Raw genomic sequence first — 22,340 nt, 5'->3', positions numbered from 1 at the left:
GAGAATTGCACCTACTGGAATTGGGAGTGCATTTCTGGGAGATACTGCCCAGCATTTTTAGTCAAATGGTTAAAGAAATAGAAGCTCAACAGCCCTTGATTTAGTGTGAACGACAACCCTGTCACAGCTAAATGCTGTAATCTGCAATCAGTTGTAGCCTGTGGGTTAGTAATACTAATATGCTGTCATGTAATGGTATTTATTGTGGTTCTCATAAAATTTTACATTTTGGCTGCATGATCGATTCAAATTGCATTGCACTGCACTGACTAGATAAGCTTGGATTTCTATACAATATGGCACTTCAAAAAACTATATTTTGCTTTCTACACTGCATGCTGCAAAGCAGCCAGCATAATCTTAATTATATTTGTAACTCACTGTTTTTTTTTTCTCTTGTCTCTATTCGTAATTCATAACAGGAACAAGAGAGACTGAATATACGTGTCTAGTGTACAATTGGATGCGTTCACACAACATGGCCGAGTGAGTCTAAGAGCAAAGGGGCGTCGCCATCTGACAGCTGCACAAAAACGTCAGGACACCAAACGGCACAATGTTTCCAGGCGGTCACATGCAACCCATGGCCAATCAACCACAGCTGCTGTCCTGGCTCCAAGAGCAACAGCGCCCTCGTCGACTACGCAGCATCATGGAAAAGGAGCGTAATAAACAGTTCCTCAAGCAAGCACAGGAAAAGGGCTATCTTGCTTCCCCCACAGAGGCTATGATTTTGACAGTAAGGAATACTTTGATACTCTATACACAGTTATGTAGATGCTCTACAGGTACCCTGTGGTCAGGTTTATCTTTGCAGTCTCTGAGGTCTCCTTGCCAGAGACTCCAACTCTCCTGTTTTCGACGGGAGATCTCCCGCTGAAAACCCATTTTTGCAAAATCTCCCGTTCTCCCGCTTATGATTTAATTTCTGCTGCCCTGGCTCTGTGTCTCCCGTTGGAAAGGATTTCTTACTTATTGCTATCGTATGTTGAAAAAATAAGCCTTAGATAGCACCAGAGAGCATCTAGAACCCTGGGAATTTCGCGCTTTGCACACATCAACTTGGAATCTCCCGTTTGCTAGGGGTTTCAGGCGGGAGAATCTCCAGATCAGAAGGTGCTTTGGGTTGGAGTCTCTGTCTTGCCCCCTGATGTTGTAGCCTTAACCCTAACCAGGCCAGGCTTTTTGGGGTGTTCTGTGGCCGAGGGGGGGGGGGGGGGGGGGGGGGGTTTGATTCCAGCAACTGCGGTTGATTTAATCAGCCCCGGCCTATTTAGGGTTAAAATTATGTTATGATGTACAATCAAAATGTAATGTGCGTTAAACTGATACAGTGTTTCATTGTAATTGTTCAGTTCAAAATTTAAGTTAGCAAATGCATTACAAGTGTAATTCTCAAAGTTTTCCTGGGGAGAGGATGTACTGTATGCCTGTTGGTTTCTGGTACTGCACACAAATTCTTTCTTGGATGAATGTGGTCCTGCAAAAGGACCTACTCAGTTCACGTTCGATGTAGTCTGGTCTTTGATGGACAAGTACACTGGTTCTTTCCGGGTCCACATTCACTAAAGGAAGAATTATTGTGGGCACCAGAAACCAACTGAGCTAACTGTATCATTGATGATCAGTTTGGCTTATAATATGTAATTCATACATTGTTTATCTGGCCTGTTTTTAACTTTGTTTACAATTTCAGGTTTGAACCGAAAATGCATTGGAATTATTTCAAACCCATAAATTTTTGATTGTCTGCAGGCATGCCGAGAAAAGGACGGAAGCATTTATAACTTAGAAGATGTCCAGATGGTGCGACTCTGTGGGGTGCACCTCAGGGATGTGGGAGCCACTGGAGAATGCCTCAACCTGAGAGTGTGCAACCTGGCTTCAAACTACATCAAGAGCTTTGAGGGGCTGGCTGCATGCAGGCGTCTGGTCAAACTCGATCTCCATGGCAACCAGGTTTGTACTTCTCTTAAATTTTCCACAGACATAAAATAAGACCCTGCACCTCAAAACAAACAAAAAGTCGCCAGACATGAATTTTTAGTTAAGACCATATTCTGAAAGAACAGACTTTAAGCTTTAAAATGATGTATAACTCAAATCAAATGGACTCTCCTAACCTATCTAAATATTGGAAAGAAAGCACAAACTCAGGAAAAGTGTGAACTGAGAAAAGAGGCTCTGAAGTACAGTGTCTATTCAAGCGCTTAATCTTTACCAAACCGTGCTGGCTGTGCGATGAATGGGACAAAAAAACAGGAAGTAAACCACGAGAGTAATAACAATGAAGGGATTATCAGATTAAACTGAAATTAAGCATGCCTCATTAACACATTCTGTCCATAATTAATGCTAACTTTCAAAGCAGTAGCACTATCCTTTCAAAAGTTATTAGAGTTGAAAGTGGTGAGTGTGGACAAGGTTTTTCAGAAATGAAAAAGGGATTCTAAAGACACACCTAATCACACTATTCTACCAAAAATGTTCGAGATAAACTGCTAAAAAAAACACACTTTCTTGCCCGTTTTATGATACCAAATATTAGCATAATGTAAAAGAAGACCCGCTCTTTCAGAAAATATGAAAAAGTCAAGTTCGGCTAGGTTGACCCATTTCACTTATTTTCAGTCCTCATGCAAAATCAGTGTGTGCGCGACTTTATGTTCGTTTTGAGGTGCACGGTCACAAATACCACAACATTTGTCATACGTGTAATTTCTTTTTTTTTTCCAAAGAATGCATTTATTGAAATTGATGAAGTAACATTTGTAAATTAATTAAAGCTATTCTCAGGGCACTATATTTAAAGAGATGAAGTATATCTGATTCCAATTCATGTGACTGTATCACATTCTACAATTAAAGAAACAATTGTTGATATTTTAGTGTTCTTTTCTTTTCTTATCTTGTGTTTGTGTTTTTTTAAACATCTTGTTATCCCTTTGTTCTGGTTTCAGATCAACCAGCTCCCAGATGAGAAATTCTGGTCAGGGATGAGAGAGCTGCGCATGTTGTATCTCCATAACAACAGCATCAGTCGGCTGGACTACTTGCAGGCCATGGGGGCAGCATCCAACCTTCAGGTCCTGACTCTGTACGACACCCCGATCAGTCTGAAGATGACCTACAGGCATCACGTTGTCAACAGGTAAAATGAGATGGAAACCCCTCGCAAGGCATTATTTATCAAATCCATCCAAAAATAATAATAATAATAATAAAAAACAGCAACACTATACAGCACTTCCCTGAGCGTAATAAGTGTCTGACCAACGACAAACTATCATCACCTGTAAACCCAGAAGGGCATGAATGTGGTCCTATATCCTAGAAATTAACAACCTATTCTGCTCTTTAGTGGCCGGCTTGTCATTGTAATGGGTCACCTAATGTCAGATTGAGGTAGAATGTACAAAGTAAGTCAACTTTGCAAGGTTGTGGCCCACTTGATGAGTTTCCAACCTTCAAACAAGCACACTTGATGATTGTTTTCTGCAATCAGAGTAATGAAGGGTTCACCTAAACTCACATTTAGGTGTTTAGAGTGTGGCAGTCAAATAACTTACTGAATGAATTTCATGAACGATTTTGATTGTGTGTAATGTACTCACTGCAATGCTGAGGGATTATTATGATCACACGTTTCAAAATCTGAATTTCATCTTTTGTTTTGTTATGTTCATGCAGTGTATGGTCGCTGAAGGCGCTAGACAACCATGTCATCTCAGATGAGGAAATCATTGAGGATGCCTTCTTTGGAGGTCACTTCAGCATGCTCCACTCGTCCTTCCATATGAATCTCGTCACACCTGACAAAAAGGTAGGCAATTTCTCATTTGTTACAAGAATATGCTGTAACAAAAATTCATTTCTCATTTCATACAAAAAAATAATGTTGCGGAATAGGATTCAAATTATTTGAGTATGTTTCTATTTGGTTTTATAGAAGACATGAAATGTTACAACTTTGTTTTTTTGTCTGCAAAATATTTTACATTTTCTGCCGGAAACAAACGAAGATTGCTACATTTTTCCTCATTTTGTAAATTATTAATTAAAGCAAAGAAGATAGATCAGTGCATGTCTGCAAAAACCACAGGATTTGTATCTCATAACAGCTGAAATCAAATTTACATTATCTAAAATGTCCCATTAAAGACCATTTTGGAAGTATCAACCCCAATATAACAAAATGGCTTCCTTCACTTTTTTGTCCCAAGTGATGTTACCCCATGATACTAATGATACAATTTCTTTGGCTGTATAGTTCTACAGCTATTTCTTCTGCTGTGATATTGTGTTGTTATTATCATATAATCTTTTATTGCTGAGGATAAAGGGCAAATCATAGTGTGGCAAAGATGCTTTTCCTGGTTCATTTGCAGTGATCTTCCTAAATGTATCAGTCCTTTCCACACCATCATCCACTTCTATTCTATTTATTTTTTACTCTTTACGTGCCATGTTTGCATGCCCACCTCAGTCAATGGCATGCCAAGTTCGTATATTCTGCTAAAACGCATAGATTTGACAGGCAGAATGTTTTCTGAAAGCTTGACTGTGTTGCTGTCTTAGAATAATGTGGCACGTAGAAGGTTTACACCATGGCACATAAAGTGTTAAATAATATACCCCTGTTTATTTCTGTGCATTGTCATTTTGCTTAGAGCAGTAGATAAGACTCTAGGTTTTAATTATTATTATTATTTTTTTTTTTGTGTGTGTGTATTCCCTTGGATTCCCTTCACAGGACAACTCCCTTGATGAAGAGCTGGCCCAGGTGCGGTCGGTGCTCCAGAAAGTCTCCCGCATCCAGGCCAAGCATTCCCCGGTCCTCATCATCCAGCGCTTCATCAGGGGATGGGTGACGCGCAGGAGGTTCCGAATCATGGCACGGACCAAGATCTGGTGAGTCCACGGATCTCCAGTTTCTCTTGAAATATACTGATTTACATGACCAGGGGGACGCTTTCATGAATGGATGCATTAAAGGGGACCTCCAGATGATTTTCAGACTTATACATTTGAACAACTATGAATTAGTTATACAAAATGTAGACTTTTCAGAATTTATCGTGATTGGGAGGAGGAATAAGAATGTTTTCAAAATTAATAACAAATTGCAATGAACAAGGATGATGACATGGCAGCCTCACCATAAGAGTGCTTGAGTTGGGGCTCAATGAAGCAGAACAAAAGAAGAAGGCACACATAGGTTCTATACTGGTGAGTTAGTTGTTCAACAAGCGGTATTGTAATTGAATTACACTGCTACATTTCTCAAATATGTGAGGCTCCTATGTCATCAACACTGTTTAGTGTAATTTGTTTAAGATTTTCAGAGTATTGGTTTCTCTGCTCAAGGATCACAATGAATTCCTCAAATCTATACATGGAGCTGTCGTTTTATGTACTACATGTGAAATTGTGAAAATTGTCTGGAATGCGCCTTTGAGTGTAGTGGTATAAAGGAATAGACCAAAAAATATGTTTCATGTGCTGAATGATAGAAGAAAGCTCTTGGTTTGGCCCCAGAACCAAAGTCATAATAATAATAATGATCATGATAATAATATAGTATTTCTATGTAGCACAATTCAACAGAGAAATAGCTGATGAAAGAGCTTTACAAACATAAAGTATAAAACATTTTTGCATATAAATAACAGTTACAGTGTATTTTTGGAATGTGTTGTGTACTTTGTGTACTTAGGGATCCTCTGCTGTTTGTAATTGGTGTGTGTGTGTGTGTGTGTTTTTTTTTTTTATTTAAAGACTCAGTCAGTGTATCTCTATCCATTGGTACAGTAAGAGTGAAATAACTTTGAAATAAAAATGACGGATGAAATGAGATTCCACTCCCCAAGAAAAAGGTTGTACCTGACGAACATGGATGACATACAAAGCCACAGATCTGTAGAGATTTTATCAGCTCTTGAAACAATTTATGGAGGCCTTTTACCATTATAGATGCAAGTCACCCGTTCAGCACCACATGAAGGGCATTGCTCTGTGATAATAAAAATACAGCCACATAGAATTGTAGGCCATTTGTTTTTATAGAAAGGATGTCCTTGATAAAGAAGTATGGAGAAAATGATAGAAAAAAAGGGTTTTCTATGTGAGTCTATAAAATGTGCAGATGGACTTGTATACACCACATACAAATGGCTCCCTTCATGGAAAGCTCAAGTGAAAAACAAAATCAAGCTCGAACGCAGCCCGAAGTGCTCTTCTGAAGTTTCAGTAAGATCCCAGAATGACCACAGAAGCAGATTCAGTTGTTATTCAAAAGACCTTACATGTAGAAGACTATAGTAGATATCCTTTTTTTTTACTCAAATAGAGTGATGACAACTTCTTTAGTTACAAAAAAAAGCAAGTATGTAGTAATTCTGTATAAAGCAGAAGAAAAATGTAATTAGCATCCACCCATCACACAACATTATTTGCGTGTTCGTATGCAGGGCAGTGGTAACGATCCAGCGCTTCTGGCGTGATTGCAAAGGCCTTGAGTGGAAACCTGCTCCAAAGGATGCTGGGATCGTGGCTCCGCCCTCCACGGCCGTCCTGACAACTGTGGCTCGCAAGCTCTCGGCCTCCCCTCCCCAGACCCTCAAGACAAGTTCCCCGGGGGCGGCAATGAGCGCCTCCGTCACGGAGGGGTCCAGCACGGGGATGGACTACGACACGTACCTAAGGAACCGGAGACCTGGCTCCAAATCACCAAGTCTGGTGTCGGCAATGGCCATTGAGCGACCCCACCCTTTGGCAGAGGATGTGCAGCATGCAAGACTGGTTGAGGAACATGTATGTTTAATTTTCCAGTGAAGAGTGATTATTGAAGACTCATACACCCACTTCCCCACAAAAGAGTTAATGTGTACATGCACTGTATATCCATTAAGAAGATATGAATTCTAATGTCCCGTTTGACCCAAGTTATCACGTTTCTAGATTGAATGGAATGTAGACATATGTCGTAATATGTATTTTATTGTTTTATCGTTAGCTTTATAGTCTGTTTGTGGTAGCATTGGAGGTGAACTCTTTGACTCCATAAACATTGCTCCAAATAAGCAATGAAATATATAGTTGCGAACACATCAAAGCAAAATAGATTACAATTTCCTTCAGGTTAAACCGTAGCCTGGCTCGTGAGATTGAATACGGACATTTTCTTTTATGTTAACCCTAAAGGGGCCGGGCTTTTTTGGCTATCCACAGACCGGGGGGGGGGGGAGATGGATCCCCCCCCCCCCCCCCCCCCCCCGAGATCTCGGCCATCGGTGGTGCGATCGTGCTGAAATTTTGCATGCTTGAGACCCACTTCAAAATCTACAAGATTGTGTCATAAGATTTTTTGAAACAATCAATTTCTAATTTTAATTAATTAATTATGCAAATTAGGCTCAAGATCATATTTTGGCCTAATTAAAAGCATTGAGAGTCTAATTTTTGATGTGTAAATCTGTTTTAGCATGTTCAACAATTGTACATCACAACAACTTCCAAAACTCATTCCAATTCTTATGTATTTTATTGTTTTCAGAATTTCTTATGTATTTCTTTGTTTTTCAACTTTTGTTTTTTCTTTGTTTTCTCATTGGAAATTGTCACTGACCACTTTTCTACCATAATGAGCACAAAATTAATCAATGAAAGTGATTAATTGTAAAAATAATTAGGTTTTTATGACTCATGACAGAGCACCATTTTCCATAGGAAATGTACACAAAATCACAAAATTGTTCCCGTTTTGGGGCAACATTCCGTTACAAAAATGGGCTTGGCTTCGCAAAAGTATGCGCGGACGTTGCAAATTTGGTCTCAAAAGTTGCAGGAGACTTGAATGAAGAAAGTCAAGTAGCCTCGCAACAAGGCCTTCTCGTGTGACAGAATTATAGCGCGATAACGTCGAGGGGGGCGGATTCCGCCCCCCCCCCCCCCCCCCCCCCCCCCCCCGGCCCTTTTAGGGTTAGGCAAGTATTTACTTGTGTGGAAAAACAGCCTGTAAATAAGATTCTTTCAAAGGCTCATATCTTGGCTAAGCGTGTTCTCTCTTTGTTTTCTATCCGATCCTCACCACAGGAAACTTCTGGTTCTCCAACAAGAGTAGGGACTGGCACCCGAAGACAGACCACTTTTTTTGTCAAGTTGCTCCCCTCCGATGATGAATTGCCCTACGAAGATATCTTGCCGGAAAACGCAAGACCAGGACTTTTCCGCAGCATGGGTCAGGACTTCAAGAAGCCCTCAAAGCCGAAAGAGGTTAAAAAAGCAAAAAAGAAACATAGAACTGTTGGCTCAATGCTGGGCACCCTGTCAGACGGTGAACTGCAACGGAATCGGTCATCGGATGAAAACTCTGAGGACGAGGAGCTGTCCACCGTCAAGTTTCGACTCATGGGTTTGGTTCCAGCCTCTCACAAACTGGACCCCCTCCAGGATCTGCTGATATCTCGCCGAGAGGCTGGTAATGACGTCAGGACGGGGTTTCAGAAGTACTACACCCGGAAGGCAGCGACTGCCAAGCCCGTCCAGAAGCCCGTGCATAAAAAGCCGATGAACGCGGACCAAAAACTGTTTGCCAGGGCCCAAGGCACAATGGGTCTGTCCTGTCTGAAGGCAGTGCTGCAGGCCTATCGTGATAGAGAGAGCTCAGACGTGCAAGGGCTGAAGCGGGACAAGGTTGCAGCCATGCGGGAGCAACGCGCTGAGGGCAAGTTGAGGGCCAAGAATTTTCTGGACGAGAAGCGCCATGCGGCGCTGCGCAAACGTGATCGGGAGATCAGCAAGATAAGCAACGAGTACAAGAAACATGCCAGTAGGGAAGTGGAAGACATGGAGAGGCGCCGAGACGTCCGCACCAAGATGGTGGAGATGTCGAATCGCTCCCGCAAGGAGAACGATTTCAGCCACGACTTCAGCAGTCAGCACACGTCCATATCGAATGCCCTCTTGCGCCACGACAGACAAGCCCGCAACGAGAAGCTCAGCGTCAACAAGGTGGACTTTGTTCAGACCGAGCGTGAGCACGAGACGTCCCAGCGTAACCTGGTGAAGCGTTACCTCGAACACAGGCAGCTGATGCGCCAAGCGCAGGTCGCCGTGGAAAAAGCCGCCCTCGACACGCGCATGATACAGGAGGCCAACGACCGGCTGATGGAAGCGCGGGAAAACATCTCGAGGCAGAAGGAAAAGGCCAAGCAACTCCACGCCTTCTACCCGCTGCCAAAATGTGCCACTCACCCCGTCCTTCCCCCGGTGAAACGCGAAGGCAAGCCTGATCAATGGAACACACTTATCTCCATGTATGAAGGGAGAATAGGAAACCATCCTGCAATGATAGGAAGTACTTGATACTTAGTCTTGAGGCTGTTGTACCTTATTATTAATAGAAATCGTGTGAGGAGAATGTGCGCTGTTACGTCACTGGAAAAACTGATGACCCAAATGCTCTCAGGAAAATACGTGTTTGCTCATATGCCATTTGTCAAAAAACAACAGCAACAACAAAATCTTAATAGAAAATTTTGAAGTAAGCAACTCCATACTAAAATATATTTTCATGTTACTGCACACATATGTATGATATATTGTTTTCTTTGCTGTTCCATCACAGTAGTAGTGAATATTGAAATTGTCTTCCGTGTCTAGATGACATGTGTATCCTGCGTTTGATACAAATATCGATATAATATATGCATTGCCGGGTGAGCTGGTTAAAACAAATTACGTTTTATAAGTTGCCATACGGTGTATGCCCGATTATGAACATGGTGAATTGGAATACATTCATTCGTAGCGTTGAAGATCATGTACATCAATTATGTGGACACCCAGTACTTTATCTCAAATGTACCTTTTGGTTTTTATTTTCATTATGCTGTTGATAAGAATTAACTTCGTCTGGATATATTTGTAAGTCTGTAACCTTGTGCAACACGTATGTACGTGTGTATTATGTATAGATATGTATTTCAGGATTGCTTCCATTTATTGGCTGAATAAATTACGTTGTAAGGTTCATGAGAACCACTGATGTACATTAGGTTTCATCATATGATGACAAACGCTTAGGATACATTTTCAACACATGAATACGTGGACATGTAAAATCATATCGCACAAATTACCGAAAAAACGACATCAATAACATTGAGAGTAACAAGGAGGGATATTCAAGTGTACTATACATGCATATATGTGCTAGAATATTACTTGAACGATTTCTTACAATGTCAACATGAAATGCAACCGTGCCTTAACTGTATTTAAGTCATCCAGTGTGAGTGTGCCGTGTTTCACAAAGAGAACTTCAATTTATCCAGTGTTGTTTGACTGTGGAATGCCAGCAACAGTGATACACTGTATCTTACCGAGGTAAGATTTTTTAGGTGATCGTATAGGAATTCGTTTTTATATTTTAAACAAATTTATTTTCATGTATTTAAATACAGCTGTATTTTAGGCAATGAGTGTTCTGCCTCTATTATGTGTTTGCTTGTGTAGGGGAAACTTTTTTTTTTTTTTTTTTGTAATCAGCATCATAGTGCTGATGGCTGATGCATGAGTATGGAGCATGGACCATTATTTCATTTTATACGCTTTTTGAATGTGCAATATTTTTAGAATTGTACAGTTATCATTGCATTGAGAGTGCTGGTGAGTATTTTTTTTTTCTTAACGAAGTTTTGTATGCAAAATAAAGAAAACATATGAAACAGCATCATTGCTTTTCCCTGATCATGATTTCTTGATGAGTTGCAATGCTTGTTTAACATATGCGGCACTTAAATGAGGCAAGTACAATTTCTCACTCAGGTGCAATGTTTGACAATAAGTGGAATTCATATCTGCCATTTCATTACTCTTTCAATAACTGATAGCTACAAAAACAAACAAACAAACAAACAAACAAACAAACACTACTCTGACCACCTTGATACGTGTTGCATGTGCTTGTATACTTATTGAATACCTGAACAAATCGAATTAAAAATGAATAACACTGACGATTAATTACAATTGTACTCGTTTTATTATACAATGACTCACACTAATCCAAGACCAATCTATCAATGCCAAATATGGAATTACAGGGTATTATTAATGTACAGTGATGACAAGATTGAATCGCAGTTGAGGAAATAGCTCGAAGTCGTCTGAGATGTGTTTTAGGTTTGGATTAATGAACGTTAGTGGAGCGGCATAGCCGAACAATTGTGCATTTTGTGATAAAAGCACCAAATTTCGCACACAGGTTGACAAAACGTTTAGATTAAATTTAGATATTGGGCCATCGTGAATAGCGCCCTAAACGTCCATGGCAGCCATTTTTCAAAATGGCTGCCATAAATGTCATGGTTTCGTAAAATTTGCTAATTTTAGGAGAGAAAAGTCAATAAGATTTTGGTAACAAATGGGAAATTACATTCAAAACAAATCTAGATATCTGGCCACCGGAAATAGCGCCCTCAATGGCCATGGCAGCCATTTTTCAAAATGGCCGACATAAATGTCATTTTTTCAAAATATTTGTTAACTTCAGAAGGGAAAGCCAGTAAGGTTTTGCAAACAAGTGGGAAATTACATTCAAAATGAATTTAAATATTTGGCTATTGTTAATTGCGCCCTCAACGTCCATCTGTCTAATAATGTGCCACTTCTTCGATGATTTTGAAAATTTCAGATGGGAAAAGTCAATAAGATTTTGCCCATAAATGTTGATTACATTCAAAATAAATCTAGATATTTGGCCATCGGAAATTGCGCCCTCAACGGCCATGGTAGCCATTTTTTCCAAGATGGCCGCCATAAATGCCATTTTTTGTTACAAAATGCAGATTTCAGAAGGGAAAACCATTTTTTTTTCTTTTTTGCAAACAAGCGGGAAATTACATCCAAAATAAACCCATGTATTGTGCAATTGAAAATTGCGCTCTCAATGGCTATGGCAGCCATTTTTTTTTTTTTTATTGGCACCTTAGGTGTCACTTTTTCATTTAAAAAATGCTAATTTCAAAAGGAAAAGTCAATGAAATTTTGGTTATAAATGGGAAATAACATTTAAAACAAATCTTGATATTGGACCATCGGAAATTGCGCCCCCAACGGTCATGACAGCCATTTTTCAAAATGGCCGCCATAAATGCTACATTTTCGAAAAGATTTACTGAAATCAGAAGGGAAAGCCAACGAGATTTTGCAGGTGGAAATTACATTGAAAAGTAAACTTATTGGGCCATTGCAAATTGCCCCCTCAATGGCCATTCCAGCCATTTTTCAAAATGGCCACCATGAATGTCTTTTTCTCGTAAAGTGTTGCAGACGTCAATCAGAATTTCCACAAAGGTGAAAAATTACATTCAAACTGAATTTGATGATAGGCCATCCAAAAGTGCACCCTCAACAGCCATAGCAGCCAAGTTTCAAAACAGCTGCCATGGATGCCCCCTTTTTTTCTTTTGCAAAATTTGCTGATGTCAGAAGGAAAAGTCAATAAGACTTTGGAAACAAGTTGAAAATTATGCTCAAAAATAAATTTAAGTATAAGGTTTTCTTAGAAGGCGCCCTCAATGGCCATGCTGACTGCCATGGATGTCTGCTTCTTTTTTTCTTTTTCTTTTTGATAGAAAAAAAGAAGAGTGTATTGTAGCCATTTTGACAAATAGCTGAAATAGCAATTGAGAACACAGCTTATGATGGCTAAATGTCTAAACTTCTTTGTTTGTAATTGTCAACTTGCGCAAAAAAAAAGTTTATTGTCTTCTTCCGGCATTAGGACATCTTCATAAAAAGAATGGCATCTATGACAGCCATTTTGGAAAATGGCTGCAATTGCAGTTATTAGCATTTTTTTCTTTTTGAAAATTTGTGAAGCAACAATTTCTAGAGTTAATGGAATCAACATATATTGTTTGATTTTAAACATGATTTTTCAATTTATGTACACATTTGCTGACTTTTCTTTCAGAAATTAAACCATTTTTCAAAACAAAATGATTATGACAATGGCAGCCATTTTGGAATATGGCGGCCATGGCCGTTGAGAGCAGTATTATAGTAATCTGATACAAATATTTATTTCAAACATAATTTTCAAATTGTGTGCAAAGTCTTATTGACTTTTCCTTTGGTGAAATCAGGAAGTAAAAAATAATGGAATCCATGGTGGCCAATTTGAAAAATGGCTGCAATGGCCATTGAGAACGCTATTTGCAATAATGTAATACATAGGCGCAAGGTATATTTCAAACGAAATTTTTGAATTGAGTTCAAGATCTTATTGACTTTTCCTTCTGAAATTAGTAAATTCAGAGAAAAAGGTGGTATTTATGGCAGCCAATTTTAAACATGGCCGCCATTGGCATTGGGGGCGCAATTTGCAATGGCCCAACATCTAAATTTATTTTGAATTTTATTTCCCACTCGTTTGCAAAATCTTTATGATTTTCCCTTCTGAAATTAATTTTCATAACAAATTGCATTTATGGCAACCATTTTGAAAAAAAAAATGGCTGCCATGGCCGTTAGGGGGCGCAATTTTCGATGGTCCAATATCTTAATTTATTTTGAATGTTATTTCCCACTCGTTTGCGAAATCTTACTGATTTCCCTTCTGAAATTTGTAAAATTTTACGAAAACTGGCATTTATGGTGGCCATTTTGAAAAAAAAACCCTGCCATGGCCGTTGAGGACGCAATTTGTGACGGCCCAATATCTAAATTTATTTTAAATGTTATATTCCATTCGTTTGCAAAATCTCATTGATTTTCCTTTCTGAAATTTTTAAATTTTTACGAAAAATGGCATTTATGGCGGCCATTTTGAAAAAAAATGGCTGCTATGGCCGTTGAGGGCGCTATTTACGATGGCCCAATATCTGAATTTATTTTTAATGTTATTTCCAACTCGTTTGCAAAATCTTCCTGATCTTCCCTACTGAAATTTTAAATTTTTTGCGAAAAATGGCATTTATGGCGGCCATTTTGAAAAATGGCTGCCATGGCCGTTGAGGGCGCAATTTGCGATGGCCCAATATCTTAATTTATTGTAAATGTTATTTCCCACTCGTTTACAAAATCTTGATTTTCCCTTCTGAAATTTGTAACTTTTTTTACGAAAAATGGCATTTTATGGCGGCCATTTTGAAAAATGGCTGCCATGACCGCTGAGGGCGCTATATACGATGGCCCAATATCTGAATTTATTTCAAATGTCATTGCCAACATGTGTGCAAAATTTGGTGCTTTTATCATAAAATGCACAATTCCTCTAATTTTTCAAGCTATGCCGCTCCACTACGTCCAGAGAAATCGATGTGCGACGTGATAGTGGGGCTGGTTTCCGAAAGTTCGAGACTGTTGTATTCTATGTCCCGTATCTCCCTTTTTTGTATGCTATGTAATCTTGCTGAAACCACTATTGATACTTCTATTACTACTGCAAATACAACATTAATGCTTCGCCACTAACTGCAACATTGCTTTCAATCTTACTATCATAGCGTAATTATTACTCTGAATGTCATTAGTATTATGTATTGTAATACAGGGGAAACTCAGTATAACGAACACTGCTATAACGAGATATCGGTTATTACGAGGAAATTTTCCCGGTCCCAAATTTCCTTCCACACAAGTCTGTAAAATGTTACTCTTATAACGAGATCGGCTATAACGAAATAACTGCTATAACGAGATAAATTGTGTGACTTCCAAACAAAGAAAAACATAGCCAATCAAACCTGTTATAGCGAGGTAAAGCAAAATGTCTTCGGGTAAAGCTTTACTTCGCCTGTGCTATCACCTTCCGAGATTGTAAAGCTCGATGCGCCAAAAACTGTCTTGTACACACATATTTTCTTCAGTGCACTCCAGCTAGCACCGCATGTTGTACGTGTATGTGTGTGTGTGCGCGCACACTGATACATGTAGAAAATGTGGTGGGACGGCCATATGGAAACATGACATCATCATGACGTTTAGCAGGTGTGAGGCAATCTGATGCTGTGATTGGCTTTCTACGTAGGGAATTCCCCATCTCCACACACACGCAGTCATAATGTACATACAGAATGTGTCACATAAACACACAGCATTGTACAGACCATATTCCACACACAACACACACCCATACCACAACCACAGTATACCAATCCACCGACGATCTTGACACAATCGCAAGCTACAGTATATAAATTTACAAATTCAAACATCTACAATTTATAAGAAACACATTCTTGATATTGGATTTCATTGGCGAAAAACATCTTCTTACCCATAAAGGTGAGTAATTCCCTCACACACATTATCAAGTTATCAGTATTGATTTAAAGATGATGGGTAGTCCCACATGTGCAAATTAATGTCTTTATGTTATGCTTTCTTTTATGGCATGCCTATTGATATAACGAGATATCGGCTATAACGAGGAAAATGACTCGGTCCCGACCATCTCGTTATATCGAGTTTCCACTGGTAGAGGTAGCATCAGTAGTAACAGCAGAATAAAACGATATACATTAGATATCATAATTTATACATTGGTTTATTCAGAATTTCAAACACATAGTACTTATTCTTCACATTTCTGTCCGCGCGCAGATTCATTCAGCTTTCATCACACACACACACACACACACACACACACACACACACAAACAAAAAAACAAACACGATTATTGTGACTGACTTGGAAACACAGAAGTAACCCTTTTTATTAACTTACGGGTTAAGTACAGATATTTAACCAATGGTCCCTTCGCTGCATCCATCATCAGAAAATAAAGTAATGTTGCGCGGATTATATCGAACAATGTGGGAATACTGTGTAACAGTATAGTCTAGACTGTCAACAGGAGACTGCGAGTTCGGACCCATACCGGACGTGGAACAAGATGTTTATTAATTACCCACAATGTTCTTTTATGCTGGACGTAATAGTGTCTATCTGAGTGTGCCGTGCTTGTGTGATAAGAACAATATAACCGGCCTTCTGAAAATGCACGAGAGATGCTACCCGGTTTCAGAGACCATTGTCATATCAAAATTTGCAACACATTTTCCAACGCACGTTTGTAGTCACGTTTTAACATCATTAGCGAAAACTAAGTACAGATATTTAACCAACTAATCACCATTGTTGACTGAATGAAAGACTATCCTTTATAGATAATTAAGCTTTTTCCAACGCAATTGCTCCATAAAACAGTTTTAACTATTTTGATAAGTAGGCCTACTTACGCCTCATGTCTTTTACTCGAATGAAAGTCATCAAGATTGAAATTTAATGAGCACGTCTCTACCTACACCGCTCTTTACTGCGTTCCTTCCAATCACAAATGCATACACTGTACATAACTCTTAAAAATGATTTAGACACATAAACAATAATCATCAGCGACGTCAGAGTCACAGTAAATATAACTATCATGACATCTAGTAAGTAGTATTGATACCAGGGTAGGTCATTTGCGGGCGTTCTCATGTATTCTCCGCCATGCTTAATCACGTGTTCTGTCCAGAACGCCGCTCTCTGCAGTGGCGACATGTGGCGATGGTGAAATATCGCCGATTGACGCTTTGCTGACTCTTTGTACCTGACAAAAAACAACAAAATAAAAGAGAGCAGAAATTAACAAGTTGTCAAGAGTGCGGTATTTAGTTCAAAATCGCCTGTGAGGAATATGCCCAATGTATGATATACAATGTACAAAACATGATTGTTTTTTTTTAAAGTGTACACGCTGCATTTTTACAAGTGTCAGTCACCAATGTTTTGCATACGAAGGCACTGGCGAAGCAGAAACTGCCTTCCTTTGCATGTACAACGTGTCACTACCAGCGCATTTCAATTTTACTTGACTGTTGCTGTGTAGTAGGTCAGAATTATACTTTCTACTTCTTTATCTGTCTTCCATAAGTACAAGGTCCCAGAGAGAGAGAGAGAGAGAGAGAGAGAGAGAGAGAGCATCATGTGTGTTAAACATTTATACTTCCCCGAAAAATAATTGGTAATATTTTATTGAACAGTTGAAAGCTGATCACGACTGTCTTCACACACACATACTTTTTGTCGTATATGACAGCATGCAGGGCGTTAAAAATCTTCTCTGTACTGAGCGCGTTGAAGTCGAGGGCGACGCCCATTCCGCGGTAGACGATTCGCCTTGCGACATCGGGCTGATCCACGAAAATAGGCGTGACCACGACCGGCACTCCGTGGTACAGGGCCTCATAGCAACCTGCGTTCCCGCCGTGGTAGAGAAAGACCCGCGTCTTGTTATGACCTGAACAGATATATCGACAACAATAAGCAAGGTTAAGAAACGAAATGAACCCTCTTAGACAAACTTGTCAGAATCACAATAAAAATGAACAATCGAGCTAAAATCGTTTAGTCTCATGACCAGGCGTAACAACACGTCAATCGATCCTGGGTTGTGATCTTCGTGAAAGAAATTTCCTTTTTTTTTTCAAACTAGAAATAGAACCCAGGTCAGTGTACTTCAACATACTATTTCATTCAAAGACACTTCAGGACCAGAACGTACGGCTCTTAAAATTGTTCTCAGATATTAGTAGACGTATATATGAATTAATCTTAACATTGTGCTGGGATGTCCCTCACGAGTACGATTTCAGGCTTTCCATTACAATCTGAATTGAACATTTTCAATAACTTAACTGTGACAACAACAACAACAACAATAAAACCCTAAACAGACCTGAAGAACGAAAAAGAAACGTGTTTATCGTCTATGAAATTGCGGACTTATGACTCTTTGGAGAGAATGAGAGAGAGAGAGAGAGAGAGAGAGAGAGAGGAGAGAGAGAGAGAGAGAAGGAGAGAGACTGAGAGAGAGAAAGCGAGGAGAAAAGTTTCGTTGTTATTCTACCAACATAAGTACCCGCGGATGCGGGGATTGCGGGAGCAAAACTACTCCCCCGCCTTTACGCACCTAACAAATCATTCTGTGGGATCCACTCCATGGTCAATACGTTGGGATCGTCCGCAGTCTCCCGGGGAGGCTCTCCTCGCCAGTGCCACACCACCCTCTGGGGAAGCCTGGCGAAGGCGTCGACGAACATCGAGACGAGTTCCTCCCGGAAGTGCGTGACGAACGTGCCGAAGCTGAAGACGATCACTCCGTGTTCGCCCGAACCCTCGACGAACGCTTCGAGTTCCTGTTTTACGAACGAAGAATTATTACACTTTATACTGTATATTATGTGGTAGGCATATACAGTGGACTCCCGTTATAACGAAGTCCTCGGGACTTCTTTCGTTATATCGAAACTTCATTATAACCGAGCAAACAAACAATGCAAAGCATAGAGTGGATAATGGTGCAGTCTGAATTTTTCTTTGTTGTAACCGGAATTTCGTTATAACCGTGCTCGTTATAACGGGAGTGCACTGTACGAGAGATATAGAAAGCTACGGACGCCGTGAAATTGACGTGTGCAGAATAGGACCTTTATTTGACCAAAACTCAAGTCATGTTTGCGCGGCATGAAAGGCGACAAACTTGTAGGAAAATACTTAAGATTTTATGAAATGTGCCAGAGCACACTGGACGAATAGCAACCGAAATCACCACCGCTACCCATATCATCAGCGAGCTGCATTGTGTTGTTGGGTGATGCTATAGATCTAACTTAAAGGGTATCATAAGACCTAACTTTCACACCACACTCAAATAGCAAAATATTTGTTTTTGTATTTTTCCCTTTTTGTTATTTCTCTACAGTTTTTTCTTTTCCTTTGTCTAACGCAGAATCTGTGTTAAGTGTGAAATAATTATGATACACACATGCATATCAAAGTACGCATACACACTGTCTTGTCCATCTTCTTGTTTCAGTAATGGCCAGAGGTGGAGTTTTTATCTTAAATTCAGAGTTCATTTCTTGATAAACAGTCCTTAAAAACTCCCTGCTATAGAAGAAGGTTCTCCAAAAAGGCGGGTTTGGTAAGTACTTACACTTACATTTATAATAATCGTGCAACGTTATGAAGCTGTTGTGTCAGGTGAAAGCAGATAGCACTTACTGGACTTAATGGCTTTGCAGGCGACGTGGACAGACCGCCGACTGGTATGACTTTGGGCGTGATTGCCGCAGGAAACTCGAGGCTAAAGTCCATGTTGACGAGGTAAAGGTCGGCCCTGTCGTATCGTTCCCGCAGGGTCATTCCGGGGAAGAGGTTGCGCTCCCTTTTGTACTTTTCGTAGATCGGCATCATCAGAGCTGATGAGGTGGTGAACTGGTTATAAAAGACATTCTGCACCCGTTCTGTATATAGTACAATCACATGAGACGGAACAGATCGATTTGACTCCCGTATTTCTAACGATGCTTGATACAATTATTATCGTCTGTTCGTGATATGTATGTACATCAATCGATCTTTCAATTGATCGTTACAATTGGTCAAATACAAGAAAGCATCACAACTTTACACGCTATACACTTGTATCATTCTCTTTTAATGATCATTATTAGATCACTGTTACATAACAGAATAAGATAAGGTTATACAAACAACTACAATTTATTGTACATCAAGTCGAACTAGGAGTTACCTCTGGTCGTACATGTTGGTGCGGGGGGGGGGGGTTAATTATAGGGATGATATTGATTTATTATACTTTCTCTCTGCGTTTAATTTCCATTGGTGAAAGTTAGAGGCATGTAAGTATTCTTGAAACGGTCGTGTGTTCACCTCAATGATCTTAGCTATATACGGAGGTGACGATGATAGGAATGATGGTGATAATGATGATAATATCGATGATGATAATGATAATAATACTAATGATAATTGACATCCTTACAAATTAGGTATTGTTTCTCTCGTTATTACATTCATAATCGTACATACAATATATGTATCTCAAGAGTATAATACAAACTATTGTTTGTATCGTACTTTATGACTTGTAGGTACTTCTTACGGATTGTTGAACCAATCTGATTTGTCAAGAGATACTTTGCTCTATACTGTTATAGTGTATTATACCTTTTGTTGGATGGAAGTGAAGTATTACTGAATTAAATAATAATGATAATATTGATATAGGCCCTAGTGAATCATAGTCGTGTAAACGCTCCACTATGAACCAAAGAACGACGAGGAGGGTAGTGGAAAATTTGTTTGATCTTACTTTTGTTTTCTTCATACAACATTTTTTTTTTTAGTACCTTTAAAACTCATCCGAGTTGGAAGACCGGAGCCAATTGCCGGTGTCACGGCGAGAAGGTTCGGCGATCCCGCGATGATGCTTCCATAGTCGGCGCCCCACATCGTTGCGGAAATTAAAATCAATCTTCTGGCTCCGATGAGATCGCCAAGGAGCACCGCACATCCGAACAACCTCTCTGCGATCACGGCATCGTATTGGACGTCGGCCAGTTGTCCGACCAGGGCCTCGTCGCCGAGTAGAGCGTCGCAGTCGCTGAACTCGTTCATCTCTAGGTTCACTTCAGGAGGTCGGTTGAGGAGAAATTCCCGAAGGAAGTGACCAGTCATCGATACTCTCCCGATCCAATCAAAGGTGGCGTAAACCTGATCAATTGGCCGCGAGTGATTGAACACTGCGAAGTTGAAGAGATCGTGGTACTTTGGATCCTTGGATCGTGAAAGGTAAGCGTTGCTGATTAGTGCGGTGACGTTGTGCCCTCGAGTCACGAGCTCCTCGCCTAGCCGGGCGCAGGTAGTGTACACGCTGCCTACACCCAGGCCGCAGTAGAACAAGATGTTCGCTCCTTCTGCCCCGAGAATGTTAGGTCCCAAGAGCAATGACATGAACACCGTCGAAGTCCAAACGAACACTGCTCTGGATCCTATCAGCATCTTGATATCGTGCAAATACTGTTACTCGCACTATCTATTGGTTGTAAACACACAGCTTTCATATCACACGAGAGCAGCTATATGACAGCACGGGATATTCGAACATGTTCACGCGAAGTTCACCGGGAGTTACATTGTAATAACATCCAAAGCCATTAAAATTATTGTTGTTTCCAGTCATACTACAATATCACTTTTAGATTTCCTGACAACTTGGAAGTAATGAAGCGTCATTCTACTGAGTTAAATGCATGCAGAAGAGCCGCACGTTGACTTGGAAAATCACGACTATACAATAACGCCTAGAGTCTACGAGCACTGTCGAGTCATATATTATTTCCCTTTATACGAGAGAGAAATAAAACACGAGAGAGAAATAACATATAGCGATCTGTGTCAATAGCATTGGTCGCTCACTATGACGGGATATGACCTTTGGTCGCGCTTGAACTTGGACGAAAATATAGAGCTTGCATGTGGACATTTCTCACACAAGAGGCTCGTCTCTTCTGCTCCTGACCTGTGTCGTGCTCTTATACGCGGATATGGCACGAATATACCACACTGCGTGTATCAAGATATTGTACATAATATCTTTCATATATCATGATAATGAATTGCTGTTTTAGTCATTGGTATACATAACGTCATGACCAAAAATAACATTGCTATAATTTGTGTTGAAGACAAAATGCCTGTAGAGGAAAAATGTGCTATCCGTAATGTTAGGGGTATAGGGCACTATGCCATGAACATTACGTCATAGATACATGATCAGTCATTTTTTTTTTCTTCGTCAATACCGTGTAAGCAGCATAGACCTGAGACCGTAGAAAAAGGTAGGCTGGATTTTTTTTCTTCCATACGGGATTAATGGAGTGTAAAAAATATAGGTAGGCCGACATAGAAGGATTTATACAGGGTGGCCCAGAAAGAACGGAACACATAAGATCTTTAATTTCAGCAATATTGCTGAAAATATGTCATTGTTTTGCATACTATTGGAAAAAGCCATTTTTTCCCAATAGAATGATACCAGATACAGATACAGATACAGATATTTTTATTAGTCTTTCTTCCAACAAAAAAAGATAATCATTTTCCAGGTGAAAAAAATACAATATGAATTATACAAAGTATACATAATTCAGACATGAAAATATAACTACAACAATATAACTTAGCAGTCGCACATAATATACAATCCATATAAATTAAAACACAATTAAAATATCTTCACAATCATAGTACAGAGTAACCAGGAAGAGAGACTAATAGGAGATAAAAAGACAGAGAGAGAAAGAAATAAGAAAGAGAGTGAGGGAGAAAGAAAAAAGGGAGACACCCAACTAGAAGTGGTAAAAAGAAAGGAAAAGTCTAATATAGAGAAGAAAAAAAGGACATCATTCATGCACTGCACTGTGTTTAAATTAAATTACAAGAAAGAAATACATATACAAAGACTGCACTG

At 39.7% G+C, this 22,340-nt stretch overlaps 2 protein-coding genes across 2 annotated transcripts; one reads left to right on the top strand and one right to left on the bottom strand.

Moving 5' to 3' along the window:
• Positions 1-359: 359 nt before the first annotated feature.
• Positions 360-9,366, top strand: LOC139741132 (uncharacterized). The gene is made up of 7 exons (XM_071651719.1): positions 360-739; positions 1,756-1,959; positions 2,961-3,151; positions 3,691-3,823; positions 4,754-4,911; positions 6,471-6,813; positions 8,095-9,366. Exons 1-7 carry the CDS (start codon positions 557-559, stop codon positions 9,364-9,366), a joined length of 2,484 nt encoding a protein of 827 aa, XP_071507820.1. The 5' UTR covers positions 360-556.
• A 6,562-nt stretch (positions 9,367-15,928) lies between these two features.
• LOC139741131 (UDP-glucuronosyltransferase 2B1-like) lies at positions 15,929-21,093 on the bottom strand. Its single transcript, XM_071651718.1, has 5 exons — positions 20,218-21,093; positions 19,067-19,308; positions 17,973-18,198; positions 17,081-17,300; positions 15,929-16,610 (listed from the first exon to the last, which is right to left on the bottom strand). Exons 1-5 carry the CDS (start codon positions 20,867-20,869, stop codon positions 16,313-16,315), a joined length of 1,638 nt encoding a protein of 545 aa, XP_071507819.1. The 5' UTR covers positions 20,870-21,093; the 3' UTR covers positions 15,929-16,312.
• Between the last annotated feature and the right edge of the window lie 1,247 nt (positions 21,094-22,340).

The sequence above is a fragment of the Diadema antillarum genome, unplaced genomic scaffold, assembly GCF_040938485.1.
Source record: "Diadema antillarum isolate AM-2024a unplaced genomic scaffold, OU_Dant_1.0 seq00000906_RagTag, whole genome shotgun sequence".
Classification (NCBI taxonomy): Eukaryota; Metazoa; Echinodermata; class Echinoidea; order Diadematoida; family Diadematidae; genus Diadema; species Diadema antillarum.
This window is presented reverse-complemented; position numbering and strand designations above follow the sequence as displayed.